General features: G+C 40.9%; 1 protein-coding gene across 1 annotated transcript in view; it reads left to right on the top strand.

Moving 5' to 3' along the window:
* The window catches only part of MYO1D (myosin ID), a 172,988-nt gene extending 149,568 nt beyond the window's left edge, over window positions 1–23,420 (top strand). The window contains exon 22 of the mRNA XM_042476429.1: window positions 22,148–23,420. Coding sequence (XP_042332363.1) covers window positions 22,148–22,304 — 157 coding nt within the window. The 3' untranslated portion in view covers window positions 22,305–23,420. The remainder of the gene's footprint in view (window positions 1–22,147) is intronic.
* Window positions 23,421–24,426: the final 1,006 nt, after the last annotated feature.

Raw genomic sequence — 24,426 nt, 5'->3', positions numbered from 1 at the left:
AATGCACAAATTATACATGCTCACTGAGAGAGAGAGAGAGAGAGAGACCTCTAGTTCCTGTATTCCTATTTAATATGGCTTTTTCTTAGTGAGCCTGAGGCTTCAGTCCTATGCACACATGCTTGGGAATTGATTTCCATTGAATTTAGTGAGTCTTGTTAGTTGGCATGTGCAGTTGTAACTATGTTTGAAAAGCATTGGGTGCTGGGTTTACCATTAAAATGCTGAAAATTACTTGGGGAGCCACATATTTGCAGGAACATCTCTCCCTGTACTAGCTTGCCCATGTCAAAAGAGGAGGTTCTTCTCTGATTCTTTTGCAAAGTGAAGCTTGCATAGGAATTAGATAGATGTCCCGTCTCTAGAACATCCTCCCCAAGGATACTTAGCTGAGGCCAACACCATCTTTTCAGCATCAGGTTAAAACTACTCAGGTATTTTAAAGTGTTGTCCTAATTTTTTTAATTTTTTTTTTTTGGTTACACCTCTCTTTTTATGCCTCTGATCTGTTTTTATTGCGATATTGTCTTATAGCTTTTTTGTATTTTGACATATTTTAGTTTTAGGTCTCTTGCATATTGCCCCATATTCTAGGATGAAAAGTGGGTTAAAAGTACTTTTGATAAAAAAAATAAAATTATTCCTGTTTGTTTGCATGATGACAGTTCCTGGTAGTCTCAAACAATCAGGCAGGTCTGTTTACAATGATGAAACTTTGACTGCTCAGGAAGACAGCTATTACTTGATCTTTAGAATGTGCTGTGGATATTTCTGTTTATCAGTGGCCCCATGTCACTCACTGCCACTGCCACCATGGGGCATCTGTCCTAAGAAAACAGCAAATAAACTTAGGCCTTTGCATGGCCTTTCCCCAGCTTTAAAATTCACATGCAAAACACTGTTATCTAGGCTTTTCAGGAAAATAGCTAGAATGCATAAATTAGTATCCAATGACTATAAAAACTATTTTAGTTAGAAAGTAAATAGAGCATAATTGAGGGTTTATTTCACACTTGCTAGCTAAGGTGAGTTGTTTGCCATTTCTAATGTTCACACTAAGTAGGACTGCAGCATTTATAGTGCCATTCCCTTCATATAAAAGAAAGTACCATTGAAGTCAGTGGGATCTACACATTAGTAAATGTGTACAGTACTGCAGACTTAATTAAGCTGCAATACACACACACACACACACGACACAAAATATATGTTCTTACAAATTTCAGACTGTGACCATCATCTTAAGAGGCTTTCCCCTTTTCTTTTCACAGGGGAAGGAATATGATACCTCTTCTATGATGATGTATGCTAAGTCATGTGCATCATTTAAACATTTCCAGACTCTTCTTCTTACCCATATACAAATTTAACTGAGATTTAAATGAGATTTGAGATAAAAGGACAGCCACATGCATACATTTTGTATTTGTTAAGCTTAGGAATTTAATATTTTTACAGGTTAAAGAATTTATGCTATGCACTGAGATTTTTGAGAGGGCCTAGTTGTATAAGGTTTGGATAAATTATACCAAGGACTGTGTTTCACATTAACACCTTACAATTTCATATCACTGATGCTGCTGTATAAAATCAGTACCTCTAAATTAGAAGTGGAGAACATGTCTCTCGGGGGGAGAAGTGGAGAACATGTCTCTCCCATGTTATGGAATTTCATTTCCGTCACCATTAATCAGGCTGAATGAGGATGATGGAAATTGGAATCCAACTGCATCTGGAGGGCCACACATTCCCCTCCTTGTCCTGAATAATTGTGTCAGGAAGCACACTTCTGAAGTATAAGAAAACATCTTAAACATTTAGATATTTGAGAAATAATTAGAACTGCACATATACAGTTCTCTTAAAGGACTAAAATATGGATGCAAGAGTTAGCAGTCTGGCACCTGCTATTTGAGACAAACAACTGAAGCAAGAGGGAAGCAGAGAGAACTTCAAGTCCATCTTTAAAATGCACGTTTTATGTTTTGGAGGGAATTATTTGTGGGGGAGACAATTTTGTTTTGTTTCGGGGAGGATGGTTAATGCAGCCCTCCCTATGTCTGCACACTTCTGGACACATCACATGCCATCCATGTAATTAGATTAGAGGTTAATTTGTCTTTTGTCCGTATGCAGGCATCTACCTTGAAAGGTGGCGAAAGGGACTGTTCTCTCCTTGGGGATTCCTCCACAAGCTCACAGCCTGTTATCATGTCACTGCAGTGGCTCTTCACAAAGTAAATAGCAATTTACAGGGAGTCTCTTGAAATGCTGTGATAGCCCTAGAACAAAGAATTCATCTATTACTTTGGTGACAGCATTTTCTTTGCCATTTGTTTTCCCAGTCGTTTGGTTTCATTACATCCCCTGCCTTTGAGTTTTCTTTCCATTTTTCATAGAACTACAACAGATTGGATTCTGGAGTACTTATTGAATGAGTATTGAAAATGCAGAGACCAGGTTGGAGGGTGTCCTTCAGAGCCATGGCTGAAATGAAATCAATTAATGCTAAAAGCTTAAAGCATGAATTTGGAGATTCATTGCTGGCCTTTTGGCTGACATCCAAAGATTTCCCCATATAATTTAAGCATAACTGTCTTGACTCCCCTCTTTATAGATCCCTTCTTAGCATTTAACCCTTCTGTGCTTGCATGCTACACAAAATGCAGAGGAGTGACTCCTGTTTGGTTCCCTCTGCTTTGCCAAATGTGTCTAGACTGGCTGCTTGGCTTTAATTTTGCTGGATTTTTAAGAAGTCTTGTCTGCATGTATCTAGCCAGAATTCTGAGAAACTGTTATTAAATGCCTTTCCAGGAGAAATTAATGGAAGCTTGAACATGAGCTGATTTTCAGAGGTTTAGGGGCTGGGTCTCTTGTTGTTCATTGCCTTTAAGTAAGCTCATGTTGATGGCAACTGTACCATAGAGTTTTCTTGACAACACTTATTCAGAGGAGGCTTGCTGTTGCTTTCCTCTGAGGTTGGCAGAGCCAAACTTGCCCAAGGTCACCCAGTGGGTTTGTGTTGCTGAGTGGCGATTCAAACCCTGGTCTCCTGGAGTTCAGGACTAACATCACTACACCGCATTGTCCAGGTCTTCAGGTTCTAAGGTACCACATCTACAGGAGACCCAAGCCTCACATTCTGCTTGGGCACAGATGATGATTAGGACAGTGACCCCCACAATATGGGCCTCTACCTTCAAAGTAGTATGAAAGCAGTGGCTTGGCGACAGTAGATAAATACTGGGAACCTGGCCTTTCTCTTCTTTATTTTATTAAGCTCCTGACCTGGACTTTCCCAGCACTCAATTTGGGAAAAGGCTATAAAGTTCTTGCTTGGACATGATAGATGTTACTTGGCAGAATTGTACAGCTGAATGGCAGAATTTTTCAATGGAACTTGCCCCATTGACTTCAATAGGAGCTGTATGCAGCGAAGTCAGAATCCAAGTATGTGTGTTCCATTTTAATTGACAGAGAGGGAATATGCACCCATCTCTCTTTTGTGTTCTTTTCATGCTTTTCAGCATGCGTACTCTGTTTTTGCTTATTACCTATTCACATAATAACCTATATTGTTTCAGTGGGTTCAGTAATGAGACCTTGGGTTGAATCCAGGCTTCCCTGAATGAACTAACTTGCCCCATTGATTTCAGTAGGTCTTAAGTATGACTAATTCTCAGCCTACCCATTATATAATTCTTTTAGGACTAAGCTATAGTGGCTGAAGATCTGGATTGAGAGTCTGGAAGTTTGGTGGGATTTCACTTTGGCTATGGATTCACTGGGTGGTCTTAGACAAGTCAGTGTTCTTTCAAAACCCCACTTCAGTCTTGAATGAACTGACCTTTAGGTCACAGCACAGTCATAGAATTCATTTGCGCAAATCAGTGAGGCTGAAACTACTGCCTCTGAAAAATCCTGATGAATATAATAATATTGGTCTTTAATACTGGACTACCAGTGAGTCATACTGTGAGAATATTATACACACACACACTTTAAAGATGTGAAATGTGCTATATAAACACTAACTTTTGGTAATATATTTGCAAACTATGCTTCCCCCCCCTCCCGATGTTTAAAACTACTTTCCCTTCCTTCTGACATCAGTACAAATAGTTACTAATAATCCCATAAACGAGGCACAGCAAATGCTGAATTAACTTTAAACTCCGCACTCTTAATTGATTGGATATTATCAGTGTTGCCTTTTCAAATATTTTTGCCTAAATTAGATCCCTTAAATTAAATCTTATTACAAGGTTTCTAGCCAGTTAAGATTTATATAGTAAAACAAGAAATATTCAAAAATGCACATTTTTTCATTTATTAAACTTATTTCCATCTACATTCAACATGATATATACACAAACTAAAAAAGATAACCTTGGCACATACCAAGGTTGGGAGGGAGCAAGTTGTAAAACATGATTATTAAAAAATGTGTAATAGCCAGAATCCAAGCATCATGTAACTAATTCTCCCTCTCCCTCCCTAATTCTTTCTCGTGAACAGACAGAACACATGCTATGCATCCCTCATGCTTTGTGGCAAATAGCTTTTGAAACTCAAGGGAACTACAAAGGCAGTTTTTGATAAACATGAGTGAATGCCATAATAATAATAATAATAATAATAATAATAATAATAATAATAATAATAATAATATTTATTTATATTCTACCTTTTCCCAAAGGAATCAATGCAGATTACAAAACAGAAAACAACAATAAAATGCAAATTACAATAAAATCACATTTTGAAATAATCTCTTACTCCCACCTCCTCCCATTTATACCCTCACCATTACAGAATAATGATGCAGACCTTGATGCCTGCCAACACTGAGCATACAGGCAATTTTTTACAGTATTCTACAGTAGACAGTAGAGTGGAAAATGGTGTCTGATGTCTAAAAGAAAGACAACATGGAATAGTTTTTTGGGTTATGTGGCCATGTTCTAGAATTTATTCCTGACGTTTCTCCTGCATCTGTGGCTGGCATCTTCAGAGGCTGGTGGCATGGAAGTGAGTAGGGTATATATACTGACCTTTTGTTGAGAGGAAGTGATTTACATGTTAATCTGTGTGTTGGTCTGTTGGTGAATGGCAAGGCCTCAAGGTGAGACGATATGCAAGGAGGATTTGTGTCTATTTAATTAGTGAACCATTGTCAACTAGCCACAGATGCAGGGAAAATGTCAGGAATAAATTCTTCCAGAACACGGCCACATAGTCCGAAAAAACCACAAAAAACTATGGATGCCAGCCAGGAAAGCCTTCTACTTCACATTGCATGTTACATGTACTGAGGGAAGAGATATCATGTACAGATATGTCTTGTGACACCAGGAAGATCTAAGAGTAGCGTTGTGGTGTATCAATTGTTGTGTTGCTGGCGGTAATGGGATAGCATTTTGGCAACTGCCCTAGTCATCGTGGAAGAGAAGTGGCAGGCACTTAGCATAAACTCCTCCTCATTCCTGCAAGGATAAGATAGGAAGTTGGGAGCAAGAAGAGCATTTCGTTGCTGAAAATGAGGGGAAATAAACATTCAACAGCAAACAATTAAATATATTTTGCTACTTTAATGAATAAAATGCAATTATTTATCCTGCTACTTAAATTCTGCAGACTGGAGAATCCCCGTTCTTTAAATAGATGGTTTTTGAAAGCCCCAAACAGCATTCTCTTCCATTTGTAAGCCTTTCATATTTTCTACCAAATTTCATTTCATTTTTAAAACCACTATACAGAGTTGTTAAGAGGGAAATGTAGAACAGCTGCACCCTTGGATTGGTAGTAACTAGAACCTTTTGTTAAGAAGTTTCCCAAATCTCCCATTCTATTGTCTTAGGACAGAGGCAAAAGGAGAGCAGGTAAGTAGATGGCAGGGGAAAGGGGTCACCTCACTAGGAGCTAGCACTAGTAGATTGCTCTGCCTGCTCCAATCACTGACTTTCATTCTTTGGTACTTAAAATGTTTTAGACTTCATCTCCCAGAAGCCCCAGCCATCATAGCCAGTGGCCAAGGATCCTGGGAGTTGAAGCCGAAAAAATCTGGAGGACCAAAGGACCACTCAAAAGAATACAGCAGCCAGACAATTACTCACTGGTACCTGATACTTTTTTAAAGGCAGCTTTACTTCTTGCATACATATTAGTCAGAGCAGTTATTTAATTGTTCTTTGTGAGTTCACCCTCCCTCAGTGAAGCATGAATTTATGAAACCCTGCCTGGAGTAAGAGATAATTTGCTTTGAACCTGACTCTCCCAAGGATAAGCAAGAGCTCACAAAGAGTTGTGCTTCAGAAACCTGTATTGATCCCTAACCACAACATAACAAGTGTACAGGTAATCGAAAGAAGCCTGTGTCATGCTTTGGAGTTGTTGGCAGAAGACTTCAGAGAACCCTGAAGACTATGCACTGACCATTATTTGTATTGTGCTTTAGTGCTGATCATGAGGAAAACACCGCCTACAACAGCCACCCATTTTTGGTCACCATGAGATATCTGTGATAGCCATGTCTGCTTTCCATCTATTGGTTTCTGTTTCTCTAAGAAAACATGCAAAGCCTATGACCCAGAAAGGGTCAAATAAGAGATTGATCGTTCATTAGAATTCTTTCTTGCGGGAATCACACTCCTAATTTAAAAACGCACATAAAGGGTGCCTTAGCTTGGCTTTTAGAAGCTGCCTGGAATGGATCAACTCTAGAGTGCTTCTTAACTATGTGCAGAGTGCTTTCACTTTCCTTTCAAATAACTGTGACTAGATCTGGCATATCTGAGCTGGAATTGTGGTTAACATGCTCTCCTCCTCCTCTTCCTCTTTGTCCGCTTCCTCCTCTCCTTCTTCTCATTGCTCCCCCCAAGTATTATTAACTCTCCTGCCAGTTAGCTTGGTCGGTAATTACTTGTATATCAGCAAGAAAACTAATTAACAGTTCCATGATAGATCAATGGATGCTTTTCTTGTCCTACCATCTCTTAGTGAATTTTGCTTCCTGGTTGTTAAAAAGTTCTGTTGTAGGTGACTTTCAGGGCTACAAGGATTCCTCGCCTCCCCTTCCCATAGTCATTCATGTCTATGATTTCAGTGTTCTCACTGGAAGAATTAGGGAGAGCAAGAGCAAAACTAGGTCATTGATTTAGAAGAGAGAGTTTCTCCTGGCAATAAGTTGCATTTTTCAAGCCTGTGAAAATTGGTCAGGAAACTGAAGCAGAAAGGGCAGTAGTTTTTGTTCACAGATTGTAGCTTTGAATTCAGCATGTGCACCAATTAGAAACAGGCATTTGCTGAATTGCAGTTGCAGTCTCACTTCTTTCTGGATCCCAGAATTTATAAGATGAAAAATCCTTTCAATCCAGAGTCTTTGATAGAGGGTAGGCAAGTTTTAGAAGTAGCTAGGTTGGCTGCAAACTAATGTTCTGTACCTCACCACTTAGGCTTAACCGCACAGTCTGGCCATATGTAAGATAGCTTATCAGAGACAACTAGTGTGAACAGAAACTGTCTCTTCCCTGTAGCTGTGGGTTCTGTAGGATGTTTACCCTATAAAATTGCATGAATAGGCAGACTGACACAAATAGGAATATTTTGCAGTAGAAAGTGGGTCCAGAAACAAAAAGGTAGCAGGTGGGTTGGTGCTACCCAGAAATGGAGTGAAACACATCTATAAGGAGGTAAGAATGATCTGAGTCATAGAACACAGGTAGAAGGCTTCTAAAATGAAGAGAAATGTATACCACACTGGAAGTTAGAATCATCCTCAAAGATCTCTATCTGATCTGTTTGCTACCACTTTGAAGCATCTGTCATATGGAAATCTCTAAATATGCCATCCAAAATGCACAACTACAATCTTAGTGCATATAGTCCAGCCCCCTACTATAGAATAGACTATCCATCAAGACCTCTGCTTCCAGGAGATTTTCATTTCGTTTCTATCCTGCCTTTCTTCCAACACAGGGCAGATAACAGTTTCATTGGACAAAGGTGTACAAAAAGCATGTAGTTCAAAGGTGTACAAAAAACATATAATTCAAAAAAGTAATCCAAAATACATGGTTCAGACAGAGGATAGCATACTACCCCCTCCCCCAAGTCATGCTAGCCAGTTAACCTGAGGATTTCTTTATTTTTGTAGCCTTAACAACACATGGCTTGACTTGTTTCCTTGGTCAAAGGAGATAGTCTTCACCATACACCTCATGTTGCTTTCCTGCTCCACTTATTTCTTTTGCTTCTGTGCTGTTTTCTCTGAACAGGAGGATTATGTCTAGAAATATCATATATACCTAGGAGTAATCCATCCAGGTGTCCTGCCAGACACTGTGATAACGTTGGGAGCATTGCAAAGGAGTAAACAGCCAGTTAAAAATGTGCCATAGGCAACAGGCAGGGAACAGCACATGAAAGGAGTAAGGTACAGACCATATCATTTAAAAAAACTGTAGAAAATCTGAATTTTGTAATCTGTAAAAAATAATTTACATAATTTGTTCAGTTTTGAATATCTTCATCACCACGAGGACTAGGTGGGTTTTTTTAATGCAAGCTGAGATTCTCAGGGGGGGAAATCTGCTCTCACACTGTAAATTGTAACTAGCAGACTCACAATATAACTCAACCCCAATGTAACCTGCAATGAAGCCATTGTCAAATATGCTTTTAGCTTTTCTTGCTGTTAAAGAGGTGGAACTAGGCCATTTTCCTTAAAAAATATTTTCCCCCTTCTCTTTCCTCCTGAGATCTGTTGGTTGATGTGGAACATCTCCTAGAGTGTGAGCTGTCGCTTTGTTTTAATGTTGTCTGCCTTGCCTTGCATTTTCCCTCCAGACATTGTGAAGAGGTCAAATATAGATTTTTCTCTCCATGCTATTTACCTCTTCGGCACTCTGTATCAACCTAGAAGTATTCCTCCTCGTCCGCCCCCCGCCCCCAATTTTTCAGCACCATTGAATCGGCCTTGCTGAGTACATTTCGTACTTAGATGTATTTGTAAAACAGATGGCTTTTCTTTAGGCTCTAATACGCCATCCCTGAACATTGACTTTTACTGAACCTTATTGAGAGCTGTGAAAGATACCATGCCAGAAAGCTGCAAAGGATTCAGGGGAGATGAGATGCTCCCACATGACAAGTCACTTGGGCAAATTGAAAACAACCAATATTAGCTTAGCAACTATACAATCAGTTGGAACACTTAAAGTATCTAAACCTTCATAGCAGCCTTGGTCCAGCTGGTCTGGAATACTGGGAATTGCAGTTAAACACATCTGCAGGGCTTTCCTAATGCCTCCTACTGAGTTTAACAGTGGTGATGTTGCTTCCGATTCAGTGGTGCAGTGACTTCACTCTTTACTCCAGACACTGAAGGAACAGTCCAAGGTGGTGAACCTGTTTCAGGTATAAGGTCCAGCTTGCTTAAGTTCAGTTTGAAAGCCAGATCATGTTCGCAGCCCTACTGATGAGGAAGTCACCAGCCATCCATGATTAGTTGATGGCATAGTCAAGATTTGAACACAGAACATCTCATTTGATAGCTCAGGATTAATGAAAGTGCTATATGCTTGGTTGAGCAACATTTGATGCTGATGCCTAAGGATTTGAAATCCTTCTCAGCCATGGGTTTCAGGCATGGTCAACTGGTAGGCTACCTGCAGAACTGGAGCCCTGCAGTAAATTACTGGAAACTGCTTTCTCAGTTCAGGAGAGGACAATATCAAGGCAACAGGGCTTTCATTTCCTCCCACACAGTTGTGTATACTACTCCTAGCACATGTAAAAGCAACCATCATTGAAGCAAAAGGAAAGACAACGAAGAAGCCTCTGCTCAGAGCAGTAAGATGAGGCCTTTCCATGCTTATGGTGTACCTGCTCTCTGAAACACAGCAGTGAAGGTACAGCTGGGGTAAATGATTCCCAGGCAGTTTGGTCAAGGTTGATATGATGTCCTACCTACCCACCTATCCCACTTCAAAACTGTCCTAAATGGAAGAGAGATAGTCTTAAAGGAAGCTACTGTTCATCATGTTCACGGATTTGAAATAAGAGAGAAGTACATTGAATGAGTTGCTGATTTTGCTAAAATAAAAATTCAAGAAAATAATGCTACACATGATGAATTAGGACCCAGAACTGTTATTTCTTCTGTATTATAGGCTTATCTCAGGGTGTGGAGGCAGACAAATGGGATACTCTCAGGAGAATCAATATCGGGGGTAATGTAGTTGAACTTTGAAGGGACAGAAAATGGCCTGATTGCAAATGAAGATGTTGGGCATGCTATCCTATGCAGTGCTTGTTCTGAAGGCAATTCATCTTAGGGAGCCAGCCATGGTGCCCTTTCACTTTAGTCGCTCAGAGCCACCTTGATCTGCAAGCAAGCATGAAAGCAAACAGGATGGTGACCCAATAGCCAGTCTTTAATGTATTCCTCCCTTGTTCCTTTTATATAACTCCATATTCAGGTTTATTTGGATTAGTGTTTTAAAAATAGTAAAATTAAAGCTAACGGTTCCATGTCTTGCATCTGTCCCCTTCCCTTGCCCTTTTCTTCTGCTCGCTGAAAGATAACACTGATATGAGAGGAACATTTGCTTAAATGTCTCCTGAGAAACGCCTGGGTGACAAGTTGCAGCATAAAGGGGTTCCAGACCCATGGAACAGAGACTGAAGACACTTTGTGTCTTTGAACATAACTACTACACAGACATATCTTATTCAGTGAAAGGGGGTGCTTTTCAGTGAAGTCCTGGGAAGATGAAGCTGGTTCGTGTTTAACCAAATGGTGTGCGAAAGCTTTGCACTGATGGAGAAAATGACAGGTATATAATTCAGTGAACAAAACTGGTGGACCTGTGTTTATTATTCATTCATTGATTCATTGATTTATTCATTTCCTATCTTTTCCCCCAAAATCGGGACTCAAAGGAACACTAGATTTTGTAGTGTTCCCAGGGGGAAGCATTTTGCAAACAGTAGGCATGCTTAATCAGCAACATTCAGTAGCCTGGTGCTCTCACTCTACCCAGAGATCACCTTGCATTGATAATTGCCACTCTGAATTGTGACAAGAAGACCTGCATGAATGGCACAGCAAAATAGAGCACAGAGCCAACAACGTTCTCACTAGACTCCTACGCTAGAAGTTAGTTCTTATTTTTGAAATATTTCCTGTCCCACGTCCTGTTTAGCAAGCGTTCGATGCTGCGGGAAGCAACTGTCTGCAAGCACATGTGCATTTTCTGTATAAATACACTAGTGCTGCAGAGTTGAGTGGATATAAAAATGCTATGTGTATTTGGGGGGTGATCCTTATTTCAATATATAAAGAAATCGATCTTCAATTTGTACCACAAGGAGGCATTTGAAAAATCAGAGCTATAAACCTCTTTATAGCCTTTGTCGATGTTCCCTCCCCACCCCTGTGCTGTTGGCCTAATAAGAGCACACATGTCAGTTACATCTTCTGGTTGGCTGGCAATGATGCAGTATCAGATTGAACTGCTAATATCCAGGTTACTATGGTGACTGAGAGTGAGGAGAGTTATAGTATTTGAAAGCAGTGATTTTTCCCTTCAGTCTTCACCACGGCTGCCCTGCTCCCCCTCTTCTTCTGCACATGTAAGGGGTCTTTCTCTCCCCCTGCCCTTGTTACTCCTGGGAACTGTGTGAGCAGTATCCTAGCTGAAGTGATCTCTGGCTTGCTTGTCAGGTTTCTTCCATTTTAAGCCCTCTCTCTGTTCTTTGTCCTTCAGTTTCCATAACACTGAAACACCCTGGGTGCAGAAGAGCGTCCTTTGCTCAAAGACATCCTTAAGTGTGAAGCTGGAGCTTGCAGGAGCTGTTGCTATTCTGCTTAGTGAGCAGGCATTGGTACCACAACTCCTTGCACTGTGGAATAATCCAAAACTGGGTTTGCTTTGTTAACAGCTCCTTCTGGGGTCTTTGGTCATTCCTTCCTCCCATTTCAAAATACTGTCTCATTCAGTTCTCTGAAAGCCTGTCAGATAATAAATTCAAGGATTGCTCTTTTCTGCTTCTCTTTGTTTGCTGGATTCCCTTATTAATCTTCCTTGCTGACCTCCCAGGAGCTGCCAGGAAAGCAGTGCCTCAAACGTGTCTTAACACAGTTTCCAGTACTTGCTAGTGTACAGAATAAACAGTTTGCTGTGGGGAGGGCTACAATCTTCCAAAGGAATTTATCACATGAAGGAGATTGGGAGTTTATCCTGTGAATATCCTGGGGAAATCGTGTCATAACGCAAAATGATTTCACACGACGTCACACAAAACCCGCCATTAAAGTGGTCACAAAGAAGCATGAACGCACATCTTTTTACTTTCGGGATTTAAGCAACAACAAATTTCCGGTATCACTTTATTTGCGCAATTGCATGTGATTATCATTCACACAATTACTTGACATTTCCGCTTCATTTGCGGAATGCTTTAAATGCACTTTAATCTCTCTTTAATGTCAAAATCAGCCCCAATGTGTTAAACTCCAAAGAAAATTTAAGTAGACCGCCACGCCTATTCTTGTGAACTATTTCTATGTGAAAGTCTGGGGTACATACCTTCCCACTGTTCCAATTTGACAAGGATAAATCCTCTTTTGTCCCATTTTTCCAGTTGGTTTTAAAGTGTCTTGGTTTTTCCTCTCCTCCTCCCATTTTTCCCCTTGACCTTAGCTTGCTTAATTTGATACAAACTGAGTTCAAAGGATGAAGTGACATGTCAATCTCATGTTGTATTTTTGTAGCGGAAAGATGCAAATAACCTCACTCACACATTCCGGTTTTGTTATTCACACTGTGAAATGGCGTCGATCTGCATCTCTTCAAGGTTTTTGTAGGAGTCGGTGGCTGAGGCAGGGTGAGGGGTCCCCTAATGCTGATCCAGGGTTTGGTCTCCAGGCTCTGGGAGGAGGGAAAGATACTACTTTCCTTCCAGATACATTCAGGGTGCATGTAAAGAACAGCGATTCAGGATTATTTTCACTGTGTAAATAGCCCCTGAGTGAGAAAAAGAGACATAGAATGTAGTTTGCTTATGGGTAATTCCTCAAGGAGCGAGGAGAAGTGGGGATGAAATCATTTGCTTCCCGATGGGCTCAGACCTCTTCCTCATTTATAACTTTTGCCATCGTGACCATGCTTTGATGTTGCTTGGCCACGCGCATCTCAGTTTTCATCTGAAATGTTGGAGAATATGTGAGCATGAATTAAAATAAAGGATGGGAATATTGTAATAAATAAATACAGAAATGAGTAAGTAAGTATTAGGCATAGATGTGTGCAGATAAGGCCCCATTAATGTCAGTGCTGCTTATGCATGGTACATTCCAAGGATATTGTAGCAGTTGATGTGATCATCAAATAGGCATAGACATGTCTAATGCAGTGCAGATTTAAGTACTGTAGGAGCCAGTGTGGCGTAGTGGTTTGAGTGTTGGGCTATATCTCTGGAGACCAGAGTTTGATTCCCTGCTTGGCCATGAAACCCATTGGATGACCTTGAGCAAGTCACATGCTTTCAGCCTCAGGGTATATTAATGGCAAAGCTCCTCTGATCAAATCTTACCAAGAAAACCCCATGATAGGTTTGCCTTAGGGTCATCAAAAGTCAGAAATGACCTGAAGGCACACAACAAAGAAAAAGCAGACGTCGTGCAAATGTGGCAGAGAGATGCTAGATTGGAGAGCTGCAACAGACTAGGAGAGTATCTTCACTTTCCTCCCAACCCTAACGCACATGTATACAGTGTGTACTATATATACATTGCTGTGCCTTAGGAGTGCCGTGGGGCAAAAGACACACCAAGTGCACATAATGCAGACATGGAAAGCTGACTTCTAACATGCAAAATGCATGCTCATTAATATTAATGACAAGTGTAGATAGAAGAGATCAATCAGGGTGGAGAATGTGTGTCTTCAGATGTTGCATCACAGTACCTGTCATCCTTAACCAGAATACCCAGTAGGGAAGGATGAAGAGAGTTAAAATCAAACATGTTTTGAGGTCCCCAGATTGGAGAAGGCTTCCATAGAAAATGCTGAAAGAACTGGCTGAGAGAACTTTTATATAATTTATAATGTTCCTGTCTTCAGCTTTTGGTTTCTCCACTAGCCCTATTTAGTCTTGGACTTCATGTCTGAAATATCCACTATTTCGGTAGTCTGCAGGCTTCAGGAATATTTCCCAGATTTCAAAAGCCCTTTGTGGTTCCAAATGTTGCTGCTACCGTCTCTTCCTTTTTATGTGAATTTTGACCCCAGAGAGATACCTGGCCCCACTTGGCTTTAAAATGCCAACTAGGAGAGGTCAGGAGCAGAAACCAGACAAGCAACTCCTGCTTCTTTTTTCACCACTGGTCAGGCTGTCCTTGCTGTTTGTTTTTGTAAGGAAAGAGGGGCAGCTTTCCCCAATTCCCATGATAGTGGGAAGAGGAAAAGCAGCTTCTCTTATGTCTGTTGGATGAATCACTTCTTTGCTTTCGTAAGGCTAAAGGTGACAAAACTGTTCTGTGGACCTGAAACTGTGTAAATAACTTCCTGTGTTGTTCTCACAAAAACTGACTGCATGCTTTGTCATCTTGTTGTTTTGATAGGTAAGTGTACTCTGTGTACACACAGTTTTCACTAAGATGACCTTTGGGAGTGGTGTGTGTGTGTGAGAGAGAGAGAGAGAGAAAGAATACTTGCTCAGCTCTGCTTTTGCTATACATTAAGCTTGTAAGTTATGAGAAGAGGGTACAGAATTATATGTAACATTGAGGCTGCTGGCCCTCAATATTGGCCATTTTCGTCAACAGTCCCACAAACCCTTGAGATTTCAAAATCCCACCTCTTTTCCCTCCTACTTTTAGGCGTAGTTTGTGCAGGAGTGGAAGTATTAATGAAGCTAGAAATTCCCAGAAAGTTGAATTCATCCAGCCAAACAAGCCCATCTTTTCCTACTTTGTGCAGAATTGTGAAATAAGTACAGGCTGCTATCCAAAAAGGTGGAGGATGATGAGGGTCACCACCAGCAGTACCAACATCTCCTTGAAATTTGGGGAAACTATCACTCAGAGAGATCTATGGAAAATGCAACCATGCATTTAGAGTGGCTCAGATCACTTCTATGGCTTACACAGATCCCAGCCTCTGAACAACATGACTAGGGCTGGAGTGGATATTTATACCCTCAAGGAGTGCTTTGCATGATCAAAGGGTTTGATAGCTTTCCCAGGGGACTGACAAAAGAATCCGGAACAGCTTGATGGCTTTAACACCAAAGTGAGAATGCAGAATTGAGACAAACATTTGATGATTTGGAAGGAAGGGGATGTAGGAACATTACCAGAAGGTAAGGTAAAGGTAAAGTCACTGATTGTTCTTCAATGAGACTCTCTTTGCTTCCAATATAAGTGCATGTATACAGCCTGGGAGTGTGTTAGATGATCAGAAAACATGCATATACCTAAATAAAAAATTATTATTCATCCAAACATAAAGTCTTCCTCAGTTAGTATTGTTATACATAGGTGGAAATGATCCCCAAATTACCCAGCCACTTGCAAGCTTCTTTGAGCTAAGCAAATTCTCCCAACATTTAAAAGAGAAGCTGATACAGTTGGTGGTGACTCCCACCCCAGTCTCCATACCTTCTGTTGGGTAATAAATTCTTGATATTAATTATGAAACTGCACATCTAGCAGGAAGTGTTTAGGGTATGTTAACAAGGCCTAGATATATTGGTAGATGGGGAAGAACTGGCTAGTGCATGTGTTGAAGCTGTGAATTACCTCTTTAAAAGTACAGTGTTTTATAATGTGATGTAGTGCTGCAAAGAAGGATTCCCTGTGCTGCTTGTCATGCCATTACACAAAGCAACAACTTGCATCTTTTTAAAAAGTAAGTGCAGACCAGACAGACACACATGTGTACACTTACCTGCAGTATATCGGACAAGACATATTTCTGTTTTTAGAAAAAGATGTAAAAAGCAATTTTGTTTTATTTTTACTCTTGAGAGATAAGAATCCAAAATGTGATTAGGAAGAACATCCTGACAGTAAGAGTTGTTTGACAGTGGAACACATTACCTTGGAGTATGGTGGAGTCTCCTTCTCTGGAAGTTTTTAAAACAGGGGCTAGGTGCCCATCTGTTGGGGGTGCTTTGATTGTGTGTTCCTGCATGGCAGAGCTGGACTTGATGGTCTTTGAGGTCTCTTCCAATTCTATGATTCTATCACATTTTTCAGAACAAGTTTCTAGCTCTCATGACTTGAAAGAGAAACTTGTAAAGAAGCAACCAGCTGTCAAGCAACAGTTATGAAACTCCTTGGAGCCTGAGGCTTCCCACAGTGAGAGTAGTTATTGCCTTACACAAGTTGTTCTCCTTTTCTTGTATTGTGTAATTGAAAACCCCATCATAGGTTCATCTTAGGGTTGCCATAAGTCAAAAATGACTTCAAGGCACACAACAACAACAATTTAACTCTAGTCTCTGTGTTCTTTGTTTTATGCTTGCTGCCAGCCTGTGGAAACAAAATAGCTCTATTGGTTGGTTGGTTTGGAAGCAGAGTCAATGCAGTAATGTGATTCAGAATAGGTACATTTTTAGAAGGAATTTAAAACACAGAAGTAGGTGCAGCTTTTTTTGTAATCCCTGTACACATAGATTTTCTTCTCCCCTTTTTCTTTAACTGTAGCCTTGAAATTGCTAGGGAAATTAAAGGATGCAATAATATCCAGAATTTGACCTATGCCCGAAGGCTTTAAAAAAATCTCTGTTGATATTTATCAAGTTGGTGTGGATGGAAAGGCACTGATTATATTCTCAAGAGTTATTTTCCTTTGCAGAAAAGTTACCAAAGCTGGAAGATTTAGCATTTGAGTTTAAAAGGCAGGGTAGGATGGACAAACCCTGCAGAGCTTTTGCATTGCAACTGTTTCCCTCCATAGATAGATATACAGTACCATCAGTTAAGCATATAAATAGGCTAGAAATCATATTCCGTGTTAAAAAAATTTGCGACATGTTCAGTAATAAAAACATCTGTTCCATCCAAAAAGATTGTGAGTAAAATCTCTTTGTCAGTTATTAAATCATAATTTTTATTAACAAATAAGATCTCACTTACACACATGTCTGTCCAAAGTCCAGCAACCAGTCCATCTGGAGACAGTTTTTTTGAGAAGGATCATGTATATGTTTCTTAGCGCATTGATTTTAAAGAAACTGTAATAGAAATATGAGATATAGTTTCCATGATTATGAAATTAAAGGAGAACATCTAACCTCATACACAACATTTGTAAAGCTGTTCTCAGAAGTTCAAATCTGAGCATATAGTGGCTTCAGCGTCCCAGTGAGATGAGCAAGATAATTGATAGTTGATTTTTGGCAGGCCAAGTCAGGTAGAAATAGAAGGCACCTATGATATCAACAGAAGGTAGGGAGTGTAGGTTATGCCTCAAATATATACAGCGAGCCACCTTTGAGAACAAGTAGATGTGGGAGGTAAAGACACCTGGCCCATGACTACTGAACAACTCAGTACAATGTGTGATTGCTTAAGAGTTTGAAGTGTACTCTGCATATTCAGGACAGGTTAGTACTTTGATGAGGGACCACCAAGGAATACTAAGTGCTGTAGGCCATATTTCAGAGGAAAGCAATGGCAAAACCACCTCTGAGTATTCCTTGTATAAGAAAACCCTGTGAAATTTATGGGATTCCTTTAAGGTGGCAGGTGATTTGAAGGTACACACACACTATGTATATGGGCAATACGAAGGTCCAACAGAACTTGCATATACTGTTTACTCTGATTTAAATCACACTATGTTCAGTAGGTTAAGTGTACAAGTTAATGTAACCATGATAAACAGCCAAAATAAAGCTGCTTCGGGTCACTTTGGAGGTATACTGTTTAAGTGATGCATGTGTCCTAAGAGATCAGAAGCTGCATCAAAGGACTGGAGTGCAACTTTGGTGCAGCTTCTGGCCTCCTAAAATGTGTGTGTCATTTAAACAGCATACCTCCAAAGTGACCTGAAGCAGCTTTATTTTAGCCTGTCTGTATGGGCCCCATGTTAGATTATACTACCAGTTGCCACATCTTTTAATTAGAAATGCATTACTGAAGCCACTTTGTAATAGAAACAGGCTGGCTAAGGAATAGTAAAAGGGAGCATTTCCCCAGACTGCACAAGAGCTTTAAACCAGAGTAGCAGTTAATACAGTATATTGGAACGAGAGGCTTGGAGTGGCAAGTTAATTATGGTCCAAAATACATTGCAGAAATAATCCAGTCTGAGACCACTTTAACTGCCCTGGCTCAATGCTAAGGAAGTCCGAAAACTATAGTTTTGGGAGACATTTAGCCTTCTCTGTCAGGCAGCTCTGGTGCCACAATAAACTACAATTCCCAGGATCCACTACCATTGAGCCAGGGCAGTTACAACAGTCTCAGATTGGATTATTTCTGCAATGTGTTTGGACCTAGGAGTGAAAAGGCTTGATCTTGATTATAGAACTTCTGGTGATAAAAGAGGCAGAAGGCAAAAGCCAATGTGCTTTTGTGAAAACATACTCTGCTGATGTTTTTTCTGAAGGACTGTGCATGAAGAGAAATTCTGGGGAAAGTAACACACAAAACAATAATTTTTCAGAGGTCAGTGATATCTCTAAAGAGGTAGCCATGTTAGTTTGTTGCACTTACAAGAATGACAGTTAATCAGGAATTTTTTAATCTCCTGATTTTGTATCACTTGTAGCTGCATGATGGTTTCTCACCACGCTTCCTGTTAATTGCTTTACCTAGTGCTAGGATGTATGTGTTACTGGCAGTGATTTTGTGAATGGCTAGTGGCAATAATGTAATTGACAGTGTCAGTACTTTGTGCTATTGATTTTCTTCTGACCTTACTGGCTGTAATCTCTTTCTCTTTTCTCTCTGTGTGTGTGTGAGAGAGAGAGAGAGAGATTCTGGATAATACATCATGCATCCGATAAAGTTGGCTGTAGCACTAGATTAAATACATTAGTTTAAGGCGTGTAGGATTCTATTGTTTTTGAAAGTGTAGAGTGTTGTCCCCCATACCTTCATATTAAAACTGCTCCCATAAGCACCTGTAGCCTGCTGCAGCATTATCATGTGTTTAGCTACGTCTGCTAAGACACTGCAAAAATAGCAAATTAATCGGGGATTTTCAATGCACCTCATTGTGCTGTACGTAAAGAAGCATTAAATACCTGGAGCAGTGGGAGACTTTGCCTGCTGTCCTGATGGCACCCTGGTCTGACAGAAATGTGTTTGTCTGTCCTTTTTATTTTTGTCTGACTTCTTTTTTTTTTAAAAGAAAAGATGGTGAACATCTAGTATTAACAGCACAAGCCTAAGCATACTTAGGCAGAAGTGAAGCCCATTGAATTTAATGAGTCTTTCCTTCCCCAGGATGTGTGCATAAGAATGGAACCTAAACAACATACCAGGCTTTGCTCCTTTTTTCTTTTTTAAAAAGTGGGAAGTGGGAATTAAATTTCTGGAAGAAATCATTGGAAGAAAACAATTAGCAGTACTGGCTAGTTTGCAAAAGGAAACCAGACCTGGCCGCGTTTTGTGAAAACTCATTTGTTTGGGTTTGTTTGCTTTTTAAGGTTTTGTTCTCATTTTTCAAGGAGCTATAAAAGGCCTTTTGAAAAAAATTGAACACACTTTACCATCTGGGGATATTTTTGCTAAGTGTACTTTTAATTCGTCTATGTAGCATTATTGTTAGATGTCTGCAAAAGTGAGAGTTCTTCAGAATGACTGCTTCCTGTCACATTATATACACCAACAATGGATGGCAGAAATAATTTTTAAAACCAATATCCAAATTATGTAGGTTGTGAATGGTGTTCCTGTCCACATTAGCCCAGAAATAAATCCCACATAGGCCAACAGGACATAGCCGACAGTATGTGTATATAGAATTACTGCTTGAAAGCTTGTTTCTCAACAGCGGGAATTACACACTATACTGTTTCACTGGCAACTTTAAAATGAAGACTCTGTTTTTGTTTGTTTTTGTCTCTTCTTTTCTCTGGAGATTTGCCAAAACTGAAACCTCATAAGAAAGACTGTAAAGACTCTTTCTTTAGTCTGCTATCAAAGCCAAGAGTCATTAAAAACAAATGCAAACCAGGGCTGTTTAAAAACTTCTAGCTACCAGTCTTCATGGATCCTGTGACAGATTTATACCCAAATTAAATTAGCTTAAACTTTGAGGATGCAGGTTATGGGGAGCCTCTAAATGTTTAAGCAATGATGTTGGAATAATACATTTATAACAGTGTAAGGCTACTAATTATTAATCTTAGGCCCGTTTTGCATGGGCAAAAAGTACATGCTCAGCACATACTAGGGTTAGAAAAGGGTGTCCTTTCCAGACGCCCTAACCCTAGTATGTGCCGAGCACGTACAAAATGGCGGCGCCCTATACACATGGGCACAGCCATTTTGACGTTGCAGACACTTGCCGTCTGCATGTCACGCGGCGGGAATGATGCTGCGAGTGCACCATTGGCGACTTGTGGCACCATTTCCGTGCCGCAAAAAGAGGCCGCTTTTTGCGGCTTCTTTTTGCTGCGTCTGGGAATCGTGCAGTTTGTCCGTTGTGGTTCCCGGACGCAGCAACCAGCGGCGCCAGCAGAGTGCCCTTTTTGGGCGCTCTGTAAAGCGCCTCTATTTCTTAATCTGGTCCTGCTTGGATCTGGGATTGTACTTCCCTCCCCCACACCTTCAAGATACATGAAATTTTCAGGCTGGAATCTGCCTGGAGTCTGAGATAGATCAGTTCAGCAAGCCACACAGAGTTTGAAGGATGGGGCAAAAATACTGAGCCAAGGAAGAGCTGCTCCTCCACTCGCCTTTATCTCCATCAGTAATAATTCAGAAGAGTGACAGTTTCATCTCTAAAATTTATTCCACTAGAGATAATAAAATCATGGGTAGATTAAAAAATGACCCAATTTTTTGATACCAGCTCCACCCTCCAGCTGTATTTCTAGCATCTCTTTCCATCTCCTGAGTTAGGCTCTTTTGCTGTATAGCAGTTATAGGTCCACATCAAGTACTATAAAAGAAAGTGGTCCCCCATTTTCTTACTTCAGAAAGGGCTCAGCTTTTCGGCACTAATGTGGACCAAGAGCAAACCAATGTCCAGTAATGCACATTTGTTCACAAGTGACAGAAATCCCAAATGGAACTCCATTCTGTGGCACAGCCCTGAATCAATTTAAAACTAGATTCTTTTACACACAGTCATTCACTTGTGTGAATGCACATAAGTGATACAAGGAGTGAGAATCCTAGAGCCCGCCAGATGTTGTCAATCTGCAACAACCTTTGCCAGCACAGTAAATGGCAAGGCGTGCCAGAATTTTCATCCAACAAGGTCAAGAGAGTCTCATAGGGCCCAAACAGACGGGCTAAAATAAAGCTGCTTTGGGCCACTTTGGAGGTATGCTGTTTAAATGATGCATGTGTCCTAAGAGTCCGGAAGCCGCACCAAAGCCATGCTCCAGTCCTAAGGACTGAATGCAGCTTTGGTGCAGCTTCTGGTCTCTTAAGATGTGTGTGTCATTTAAACAGCATACCTCCAATGTGACCCAAAGCAGCTTTATTTTGGCCTATCTGTTCAGGCCCTTCATCACCATTTCTGGTTTGATGAGAAATACTATAAACTGGTTTAATGTAGCAAAGGCCTTTTTAGACAAGAACATGCCTCACCGGATTGGTGGATACACTATCTTTCTTCCAAAACTGAGACTCAGGTTATCTATCTACCTCTGACTTTCCCAAAGATTGCTCAAGCCAGTGTGTACGGATGTCTCCAGTGGCTAATACTTATGGTCTTGTCACAACGGTGGCTGAAGGCTGGTTGTTTCTTCTTTTTCTTCATCTGCCTGATCCCTTCTAATCCCTGCTGTTAATCACTGCCTCCCAAGCTGCTGGGAAGGGGCAGAGGTGATCTCTCAAGTTCAGGATGACCTTTGCTCATTGGGGAAACTTGCTTAGCAGAGCCCATCCAGTCCCCCTCCCAATCTGCTTGCCATTAACCCTCTGCAATTTTTTCTGTCTCCCCTTCAGTGAGAAACGCCGCCTGCAAGTGAGCGTCACCAACCCAGTCCAATGCAGCATGCATGGTCGGAAATGCACCATCTCCGTGGAAACAAAAATCAACCAATCGGAGCCAAACTTCACCAAAGATCGGGCAGGCTTCATCCTCTGTGTGCCGGGGAATTAGCATGACTGCTGCAAGGGAGGAAGACAGGAGAGAGGTTTCCCCTTTGAGCAGACTTTTGTGTCTTGAATCTTGTGGGTGGGGGGGAGTTGGGAGAAGAGGAGGAAGAGGGGATTTTAAAGATATCCACTTGAGACACACATCTAGACATCTGTTAGGCTACATGGACCAGGAGCATAAAATACCTCCTCCTGTTATGCCAGCTGCAATGGTTTTAGAAATGGCTACTAAGTCATTTTGTACCAAAGTGCCTTTCATGAATGGTTTTTAAATTCCTCTGCCTTACTTCTCCTGTTCCTCCCCTCCCCAATACTGAAGACTGTCACATTGTTAATCCTTGAAACTCTGTATGGAGCAACCAAAGTCCCACTTGGGAGGGAGCAGGAGGGAAGCACTTTCAATTTTACCAAGACCAAATCTGAATTTTAAATGGGAGCTGTAGTTAGGAAGAGTGGGCATTCATAGCCCAGTGGGAAGGAGGTGATAGTAATTTCTCACACACACCCTTGCATCCTTTTTTTTTTTCCTCAGAAAAACGTTGTCAGATCCCATCAGATGACATTATATTGCCTTAATCCTTCAGCCTTCTAAAAAAGGATGTTTAGCCTGAGGATTTGATCTTTGGCTGAGCTGGTTGTTGCAATACAACCCGAGTGCCTTACTAGTCTTGCACTGTACTCCTATATGAACTCTGGATGGTTCTATATAGGTGCCAACAGACAGATACAAAAAGCATGAGCTTTGAAATCCATTTTGTAACACACACACCCTCCTTTTGTGTACGACTTGGCACAGATTCTCCTCGACAATTATCTTTCAGATGCTGCTATTAGTGCAAGCATTGGAGCCCATTTCTTGGGCTGGTGCATATTATGTTTTATCCAAGCAGCTGGCATCATTCTGGCCATTATAATCTTGTGTAGCTGCCTTTTGTTGGTTGTAGTTGCTGAGCAGTGATGCAGCCTTATTAACAGGCTTTTGTTTCTTCTTGTGCCAAAAGGAGCATGTTTTATTTGACATGGAGGAAAGAAAGAGCTTCCAGCATCCTGAATGGCATGAGGAAATGTGTTATTCTGGGTCACTCTGGAAAAGCCTGTGGCAAATACTAAATAAACCAAATACAGTGCTACCTCGGGTTACGAAATTAATTCGTTCCGCGGCTCCGTTCGTAACCCGATACATTTCGCAATCCGAAAAGCCGCTGGAAAGCTGCTAGCCGCGCTTTGCGTTTGAATTTCGCGCCGAAATAAATTTCGTAACCCGAAAAAAACATCGTATCCCGGAACAGTTTTTTCCAATCTAACTTTTTCGTATCCCGGAAATTTCGTAACGCGATCAATTCGTATCCCGGGGTACCACTGTAGAACCAAACCTGGCACTGCAGGTCAGGCCAGGTTGGAATGATTCAGCTACCTTATGAGGGCATGCAGCCCACTTTTGTGTCATGGATGGCAGGGCTCATGGCTTCAGTTTGTCATGTTTAAGTATGTTGGTGAGTGGGGAGCAAACTGTCACCCTTCGGGAGAACAAGCAAGATGGAGGGAGGTCTTACTATACTTTCAAGTCATTCCTAGCCACAGATTGGAAACATTGACTGGTATCCTGCTACTGAGTTCCGGTGGCATAAATCCAATTTACACTAGCATACCCCATTTTTGTTGTTGCTGAGGTCAGAATTCTTTACTGATGGTGCAGTGACCAAAATTTCCCCAAACCCACCTTTGAAGCACCACATGACCCCCTCATCACTGGTATTTCCATGTTAATTGGATCAGTAGAGATGTATCCAACTATTTTCATGTACCTGGACATTCTGTGAGGATATTACTGCAGGGGTCTCTGTAGGTGCCTGTTGCAGCACATCAAGCCATAGGAAAATAGCTGGACATGTCTTTGTTGACCCCCCCCCCCCCCCACACACACACACACAACTTTCCATCTCTTAAAAGTTGGGTTTTGAGGGAAGATGTAACTGCAGTGATGTAACTGCATGCCATACATACATCTCCCAGTGCCAGATCTCAGCAATTACCTTTTTTGGACTTCAGTTATCAAAATTCTGGCAGATTCTGGGAGCTGTAGCCTGAAAGGGTGACCTTTCCAAGTCCTCTTCATGGATATGCAC

This window comes from Sceloporus undulatus, chromosome 6 (assembly GCF_019175285.1).
Source record: "Sceloporus undulatus isolate JIND9_A2432 ecotype Alabama chromosome 6, SceUnd_v1.1, whole genome shotgun sequence".
In the NCBI taxonomy this organism is placed as follows: domain Eukaryota; kingdom Metazoa; phylum Chordata; class Lepidosauria; order Squamata; family Phrynosomatidae; genus Sceloporus; species Sceloporus undulatus.
Note: the sequence above shows the minus strand (reverse complement) of the source record. Positions and strands in the feature narration are given on the sequence as shown.